The sequence below is a fragment of the Rhipicephalus sanguineus genome, chromosome 10, assembly GCF_013339695.2.
Source record: "Rhipicephalus sanguineus isolate Rsan-2018 chromosome 10, BIME_Rsan_1.4, whole genome shotgun sequence".
In the NCBI taxonomy this organism is placed as follows: Eukaryota; Metazoa; Arthropoda; class Arachnida; order Ixodida; family Ixodidae; genus Rhipicephalus; species Rhipicephalus sanguineus.
The window spans coordinates 15,722,216-15,731,550 of NC_051185.1; the positions used below are offsets into that span (position 1 = coordinate 15,722,216).

General features: G+C 47.8%; 1 protein-coding gene across 1 annotated transcript; it reads left to right on the top strand.

Annotated features, from left to right (window-relative positions):
* Window positions 1-951: 951 nt before the first annotated feature.
* Window positions 952-9,042, top strand: LOC119372368 (sodium- and chloride-dependent glycine transporter 2-like). The gene is made up of 7 exons (XM_049419880.1): window positions 952-981; window positions 1,223-1,357; window positions 1,781-1,884; window positions 2,665-2,789; window positions 4,299-4,399; window positions 6,609-6,737; window positions 8,863-9,042. Exons 1-7 carry the CDS (start codon window positions 952-954, stop codon window positions 9,040-9,042), a joined length of 804 nt encoding a protein of 267 aa, XP_049275837.1.
* Window positions 9,043-9,335: the final 293 nt, after the last annotated feature.

Genomic DNA, 9,335 nt, shown 5'->3' on the forward strand with positions numbered 1-9,335 from the left:
TCTCCCACGTCAACGTATGTTATACAGCATGACGGGCGAGGGAAATAGCGACCGGGCGTCACCGAATGCAAATTACATAACTGGTGGGCCGTTTAAACCTTCCAACCCATTACACAGGGCTGAGCCATAATTCTTCATCGTCGTCAGTCGTCGCGTCAACAAAGTGCACATAATGCCTTACAGACCTGTAGCTGGTGCCTCGCTTCTCCGCCGGATGACGAATAATGGCTTAGTACGTGCTTCCCATCTTCACAAAAATTGTGATTTATGGCGTAGTGGGTACCGTTCTAGTGTACTTGTATTGTAGCCCCAAGAGAGCTTACAACGGGCACTAGAAACGCCGCTCTTCCAGCTTTCGCTGTGACTGTGCTGCGGTATCAGCGCAGGCCTGGCGTTTTTTTCTTTCTCTCTCTTTTTTTTGCGCTAACCAAGCTCCCTGTTGTTGGCGTTGCTCTATACTACAATGTTTATAAGGCGTCTTCCTTGGCATAACACGGCGCGACAAAAGCAGAGCTACGTGACGTATGAGACGAGATTTCGTGCACTTGGCTACTGTACGGGCTTGGATAGGGCGTGCAATTCGCCTTTACATTTTCCTGTGCTGTCCTCTGCCGTTTTGGTAGGGTTTTGTTCGGGGCCGGGCAACCGGTATCGCCAGAGCGAAAGCCTCCGAGATGAATAGGCGTTTCGCGTTTTGCGCTATGGTGTGTGTGTGGGGGGGGGGGGGGGGGGGGGGGGGGTATACATGCACGTGCATGTAGGCACAGCCACTTCATGGCATATCCGAGCCACTATGCGGAGGAACAAGCTAAATAAGGAGGAAGCATTGCGGAACATGATTGGAAGAGGAAAGTTCACACGATGCCTTATGCGTTCGCCTCAGATGACTCGAAGGCGAAAGCCATCTTCTGCTCTTTCTGCTCAGTCTGTTGTATTGAATCAAATTATACAATGTCAAATTATACAAGCCAGGTGCCCTTGGTACTGAAACGCTTTCTAAACTTATCCTGGTTATGATGAGTTGTGGTCTTTGCTACAGCACGGGCTTTTAATAAGCACTAAGTGAACTAAAATCAGAATTTTTCTCAGCGTGCACACAACAGACAAAGACGTGAGGAAAGAAGACAAGAAGACAAAAGCGCGAATTTTATTTCCCATAATCGATTCATATCAACTCGCCCAGTTTTCTATTCTTTTAACCTCACGTGGTCTCTGTCCCCAGCGCCTGTCCATAATCACTCTGCTGCCCATCGGTTTGACGATGCTGCTGATGATCGAGACGCTGTGGAGAGAGGGCTCCAGCATAGGCATCTGGTTCATGCTCGTCCCTCGCTGGAGGGATTTGCTACAGATCACGGTGACGTCACTGTTTTATATCTTTGTTCTTTCTTATTTCAGCTATGGAAAGAATGGTACAATTTACAGCACTGGTTGCTCTTGGAAAGAAGTTTGTTAAGATCATAATAAAACGCTTTGTTGGGCGCGTTGGTTCATTCTAGAAAATATTGAGCGCAAACGGACGAGACACAAGAAGACAGGCACGATTTCATCTATCTATCTATCTATCTATCTATCTATCTATCTATCTATCTATCTATCTATCTATCTATCTATCTATCTATCTATCTATCTATCTATCTATCTATCTATCTATCTATCTATCTATCTATCTATCTATCTATCTATCTATCTATCTATCTATCTATCTATCTATCTATCTATCTATCTAATCTAATCTAATCTAATCTAATCTAATCTGAAATATGCCCACTTTGACCAGGTGTGGACCCGTGCCGTGGAGCAGGTGCTGTTTACCATCGGCGTCAGCTACGGTCCGGTGGTGACCTTCGGCAGCTTCTGTCGCCGCTTTGAGAATGTGCACAGGTACTACATAGTCATCTGGGAAAACCACGCGCTTCGCTTCATCAGACGACCGAAATCGCACCTTTCACGATAACCTTCGAGCACACATTATTTGGTTGGCGCGGTAATATTTCTTTTCGCAACTCGTTTTCTTTGTCAAGCCGTGCTATATCTCGTAAGAAATCTGAACAATATTAAGGCTAAAGCCCTAGATGGCTCACGAAGTGTGAAAACTGACCGTTGGCATCGGCACCTTCGAAACGGGTGATGCAAAAAATCATGTGATGACGTCACCCTGTGACGTCATGACACGCGACGCCATTGTGATGACGTCACACTGTGACACGTGACGTGATCATGACGTCACATGTAACCAATATAGCTGACTTCATCATGACAACATTGTGACGTCACTATGACGTCTCATCGGGTGACTGCACATGATGACGTCATCACGTGACATCGTCGCTTGGTCAAAGGTGGGTCGATCACGGAGGCAGTGCAAAAGCACGTGAGGTGCAGAAAGCTTCCAACTCCACCGACCCCGGAGGCAGTACAAAACCACGTTGGGTGCGAAAAGCGATGGGACGGGATCAGAGCAATCGACAGAGAAGAAAAAGGAGTCTTTAGCCTTCCAGTCGTCTTAGGCGAATGCGTAAGGGACCGAGCGACTGTTCAAGTCAAGTTCTTAAGTGAGACGTAAGAAAAGTAACACAATGTATCCGCGTGTTGCCATAGTACAGAGCACAGGTGTATATATGTTTGAACGTGGCTGCGCGCGCATCCCGACTCGTGTCGCAGGGTGGTGTTCATGGTGACGCTTTTGACCCTGGGAGCCAGCCTGATGTACTCCATCATCGTGTTCTCCTCGCTGGGCAGCATGGCGCTCAGTCTGAACATCCCCGTCAAGGACGTCGTGCACGGAGGTCAGGGCTTGTATAGCCTTCAGTTTATTCCCGAGGGCTATCGGACCATCGAACAAGACAGACAAACCTGTCATTTCGGCTTGCCACATTTCATTGCTGCCTTTCATTGTTGCATTTCATAGGTTCCACTCGTGACCGTCGTTGTTGCCTGTAGCAACAGCAGTGTTGCGTTGCTAAGCACCTGGGTGAAGGTCCAATTCCCGGCATGGAGGAAGGAAACGGTTGGGAAGGAGCATTACGCTGTGCGATAGAAAGAAAGAGAAGTACTAACACTCGCACACGCCAAGCTTCGCTTGACCCCATTTTCCCAATCAGGGAAGGGCTCCTAATTTTTTTTTAGACTATGCGACACGTTCTTCCTTTGTCCGCGTGTTTTATCGCTTTTCTTTCATTGCATTGTACCAACTATAGCCCGAATATCTACGCGTCTCTACAAAAGACAGCTTGAAAGGATACAAAGGAATCCTGAAGGCTTCAATGCTCTTTTTTTAAACTAATGTTATTCCCAATGATAATGCAAGCGATAGACAAATATTACAGAGTGCAGCCTGAGCAAGAACGACAGGATACTGCACGGCAGCATGTCCAAAAGCAAGTTCGCTTTATTAGCGATATGTTGCCACACGATATATATGGCTGTAACAGTCTCTCTCCATACAGCTCTCCCGTGGTAGTGCACAGTGCTCGAATTCAGGGGTCTCAACCTCACCTCTGCTAGCGGGCCGCACTCGCGAAATTCAGCCTCCCGATGGGCCGGTATATGGTGAAGAAAGTCGAAGCGGGTGAGAAAAAGAGGGGGGGGGGGCGTAACGAAATGTCAACTAACGTTGCCATTTGACAGAATGCCTTTCCATATCGCATATATGGGTCACTTCTGAAGGGGATCTGACGTCATGTTTCGAGAAACATATCGATACTGATCTCGAGAATGATTATAATGTGGAAATCCGGATGCTTGAGAACGGTCACGTCTTTGTAGGCAATGAACATACTTATTACGAAAAGAAAATATGGGATGAACACGATCATGTGATGCCGGGCCGCTACCAAAAAGACCGCGGGCAGCGTGTTCGAGACCCCTGCTCTAATTCGTTGAAAATATATTAGCGCTTTTTGTTATGTCATCCTTTCGTTGACATCTTTATATTCGTTGTATGTCTAACGCGTCACGACAGTATTTTTTCAGACGTGTATCAGCATGCCCCAGCTACCTCTAGCCAGAGTTTAAAATTGTGCCTAGGCTCTCTATGACGACGCGACCATACATATCCTTCTTGCTGACTATGTCGTGGAGTAAGGGACACTTTTATTTGTATTCTGCTTAATTGCTTTACTAGAAAGGATTAATAGCTGACTTCTGAAGCAGCCATATATTTCCCATATATTTCTATACTTCATTTTATGGCTGGCGTCAGTGTAGTCACGTGACATACCCGTTAGCCTTCTTGTACGGCGAGAACCCACGTCTGTGACATCAAGCTGTCCATTGCATGTACGGTGTTCGAGCAGGCCAGAGCGTGATATTCGTGGCGATGAGCAAGTACTCGGTGCACTGGCTCTCCTCCTGTCTCTTCTTCCTGCTTGTCCTGATCGCCGGAAGCAGTTCGCAGGTGAGTACACCGCCAGATGGCACGACATATGCTATTCAAGTGACGTTCGAGATTTGTTGCCTAGTGGTGGTTATTTCCGGCACAATGCTTGCCTCTGCCGATTCTTCAAGCCCCGCCTCGATTCTTTCTTTCTTTCTTGAATTAAACTTCAGACTTCCCGATAACCGTCCTCCATTCCACTACTCTTTCTTTCTTTTCTTTCTTTCTTTCTTTCTTTCTTTCTTTCTTTCTTTCTTTCTTTCTTTCTTTCTCTTTCTTTCTTTCTTTTCTTTCTTTCTTTCTTTCTTTCTTTCTTTCTTTCTTTCTTTCTTTCTTTCTTTCTTTCTTTCTTTCTTTCTTTCTTTCCACAAGAGGTGCGACAGCACTGACGGAGGGCCGGGCGCATTAGAAATTCTGATAAAGACGTGCATCCGCTATATGACGTCACAAAGTTGTAGCATTTCATACAGCCACATCGCTGACGCACAGGGCGAAGTGACACGTGTTATGGAAGTCACAGGAGGAGATAGTCGTACTTTAATGATTGTTGGGGTTTTACGTCCCAAAGCCAGGATATGATTATGAGGGACGTTCCAGCGCTCCAGAAGTTTCGGCCACCCGGTATTCTTTAACGTGCACCTAAAGAGTATACGGGCCTCCAGCATTTTGCCTCCACCGAAATGCGACCGCCGCGGCCGGGATTCGATCCCGCGACCTTCGGGTCCACAATCGAGCACTATTCGATCATTCCAGAGACTATAGACGGCGCCTCGGTAGGTCAAAAGGGCGGACGAGATGGTGATGAGGTGATCTCGCAAGCGTGTGCGTCTCGAGCAGCAAAGCTCGTAAGGCCCTCTAGTTTCGCTGCAGACGATACTTTCTATCGGTTAAAAAACGCCAAGATGTTTTAATGAAGGCAAAGCGACGTTCAACGGCGGTCACATCACCGTGTAGAAGCTTCGGAGGAGGGCCGCGTGGCGCCGCCTGCGTCGCTGGAATGACCGTATAACCACCAGGCCACCGTGGCGGGTCAGATAGTCGTACTTTCTATATGTTTTTTCAAACTCTGATGAGAATAAATTGGTTGAGCTCTGTTAGTGAATCACCCTCGTGCTACACCACGAGGCCCCTTCATAAAAATTCGGCAGATCCCACGCATTGTGGGAATCGACGCAATGCGAAGCAGTCAGCGAGGAGCTGCATACACCGCGTTGTTTGTTTTCGAGGCACATCAAGGCATTCATGACACGAGCGCGCCATGACCGTGGCACGTAAATGATGCCTTACATGACATGCGTGCATGATGTTAATTTTACACTTGTAATTTATGTTCGTCATGCAGTCATTCCACTCCATGCCAATTTTGGTATATATCCGTTTAACGAAATGACCGCGAGCGCCCCAAGACTGTGTCATGTAAATCAAGCCGTACATGGCATACATGCCATGATTTGCGTCTTACGACCTGTCACTAATCTTCGTCATACACTCTTGCCCCGCCATACAAATTTTGGTATATTTAGATTACGGGCATCCATTGGCCAAGGTATAGCTCTTGTCACCTGGTCCGCGAGCCATTTCTGGCAAATCGGATCCACAGGACAGGTGGCGATGCCGATTTGAAGTTACCGCGCCAGCTCGCCGTGACATCATCGCCTCCGATGCCGTCAAAATTGGCCGAGTAAATATTTGTCACCAGAGATGGACCGAGTTGCATCCTAAAGTAACTAAAGTCTGCGCTGAAACTTTTAGAACAGTTACTGCATGCGCCACGCCGGGACTAAACGCGATAAAGTACACCGGGATCGATGACGTCACACCGACGCACCGCGACTCAGGGTTTTGGCGCGAAATTCAAGAAATGCAAAGTTTCCTTTCGTGGCAATGATCCTCTTGCCGGGAAATAAGCAATAACAAGGTTGTCGATGCAGGCTAATCGGTGCTTCATGGCAAGGTTTGGTTGTAGCAGCAAGTAACACAGCGAGGAAAGTTAGACGGCGGGAATTGGCGCTACAACCAAACCTTGCGGTAGCAAAACCAACGCTTTAGAAGAAATAATTGATCAGTCCACGAAGGTCTAGTCTCTTCCTTTCGTGCCTCTTCAGGTTTTTCTGCTTAGCAAGTCACAACACAGCCTCCTATACGGTAGATGTCCCACGCAAAAGCGAACATATACAGCAACTCTATGTGGGACTATGAAATATGCTGTCCTGTACACTCGCTTTTGCAGCTATCGATGGTCGACGTGGCGCTGACCCACCTGGCCGACTGTTGGCCGTCGCTGCAGCGGTACCGGCGACACTTTGCAGTCGCCTACTGCGTCGTTGCTTTCTTGCTCGGCATGCCATTCGTCACCGAGGTACGGAGGGAGCCGTGCAGCTGCAACATTTGTACTGTAGATGAAAATAGATGTAAATGATAGGAAAATGATAGGTGTAACGTTAAGAGACAAGGAGAGAGCAGAGTAGGTCACGGAGAAAACGCGTGTTCATGACGTCGAAATCAAGAAGACATGGGCAGGAGCCAGAAGCCAAGATAACCGCTGGTCCATAAGATTTACTGGGTGGATTTCAAGAGAAGGCAAGCGCGTGAAGGAGAGGCAGAGAGGTGGGCAGATGAGGCTAAGAAGTTTGCGGGGATAACGTGGCCGCAGCAAGCACAGGACTGGGTTAATAGGTGAAACTAGGAAGCTGCCTTTGTCCTGCTGTGGGAGTATCCGGGGTGCTGCTGCTGATAACAATGACCGCACACTCATAAGCATTACAATGGCTGAACATAGGTTGTAGTAAAACTGAGAGCTGGACGAGTTGGTATGAATTCATGTTGAAACTTTTTTAGCGCGCTTTTGTGCGCGCTAAAAAAAGTTTCAACATGAACATAGGTTGCCGGGTTTTGCGCTGCATGGACGCGGTAGTGACGGTACAGAGGGGACACTTACGAAAGCACAGAAAAACAGAACCAGGACAAGTTTCTGTGCTTTCGTAAGTGTCCCCTCTGTACCGCCCATGCAGCGCATAACCCCGCAACCTGTGTTCAACTTGCACCAATTAGCCCAAACGAGTGCTTTTTTATTACAATGGCTGTATACAGGCACGTAGCCAGGATTTTTTTTCGGGGGGAGGGGGAGGGGGGGGGGGGGCCAAGGCCTAATTGTTCGAAAGAAAGTCTTTCCATGGCAAAAAGAAAAAAAAAAAGTTGCCCGGGAATATAGAAGGCTGGACGAATTTCGCCCCCCCCCCCCCCCCTTGCCTACGTGCCTGGCTGTATATATGGATTCGGCGTTTCGTGGCCTTGCTAGCTCGACGCCGCGGCATACAACGATAAAAAATCATTCGTGTAAAATCTCATGATGTCGGCGCGTATATTTGAACAAAAAAGAAATGTCTATATCACATTACCGCAGACGGACGACTCACGCACGCTTTTCGGGGCTTCTCGCTCAAAATTAGGCTTCTAAAGCCCTAACCACACGTACGCGTTACAACGCGTCAGCGCGTGGCGTGTATAGACTCAGCGCCGCGCACTCTCCCTATGGAGGTAGAGGGTGCGCGGATACATAGAGTCACTGTATATGGTTCCTTTAGGTAGCATATACAGTAACTCTACGGATACACGAAGCTGCGCGCCCTCTCTCTCCATAGGGAGAAGGCATACCGCGCTCTGACGAGTTGTTACGCGTACGTGTGGTTAGGGTTTAACGTTTATACATTAACTTATTAGAGGTGTTTAGTTTGTCCGCGTACTTTTTACGTTACCGTGATACCGGAATACCGGATGGAATCTGCGCATGCGTGCGCCTTTTACCGAACGTGGACTTGCTTTCACGACACCTAAACTACTCGCCGTTTTACGTTTGCACATAATTATCTGCTGTTCGCTAGTCGGTTCATATTACTTGTGTTCAAAAAACACTATGTTCACCTAGAGCAAAACGACGAAAAAAAGGGAGGGAAGAGGAGCAGTATGAACTTTCGACTGATTTATTGCAACAAATCAGTCGTTGCAACAAATCGGGCGAAAGTTAGCACTCCCATTGATTCTCTTCCCTCCCTTTTGTCGTCGTTTTGCGCTAGGTGACCACAGTCTTTTTTTTTTTTTGTCAACACAAGTTTTACGTTTGCAGCCGTATCTCGTGAATTCACGTCGTTCATGGATACTCGCAAGAACCCCTTCACGGAGACTCCAGCCGCCGTGTCTAGATCACAACCTCCTGTATAAGATGATTTAAATAAATCGAAGTGCGAGTGCTGATTGCGATCACGTTGGTCGGCTATTTCACTTTTACTGCATGGTTGTTTGGCGTACGTATTCGTTCTTCCTTTAGGTACGCCCTCCGCTCCAAATGGATTCAAATTGAGAGTTACATAGCTCGTCCTGAATCCCCCTTCTGTCGCCCTGTGATATACTACCACCGTAAGATACTACCACCATTGGTCACGTATATATGCGTGACTAATGATATATGTATGCGCCGACGATTGCAGGCGGGCCTGTACCTTGTGCAGCTGGTGGACAGCCAGGTGGTCGGATTCCTGCTCAGCTACGTGGCCTTCTTCGAGCTTCTCGCCGTTATGTGGATATACGGTGCGCCAATATATTATAAAAGAAACCTGGAGGACCTGCACCGTCACGTCACGAGGAGTATAGGCACACCTCGCGCTTAATATTTCCACACACACACACACACACACACACACACACACACACACACACACACACACACACACACACACACACACACACACACACACACACACACACACACACACACGCACACACACACACACGCGCGCGCGCGCACGCACGCACGCACGCACACACGCACACACGCACACACGCACACACACACGTACGTGAAATTCGGGGTTTATTATTATCTCTGACCAGAATCAAGGAGCAGAATAAATCCCAGAACAAAAACAGTTTTAGTGCATCACGTTTATTTGTGAAAGTACGC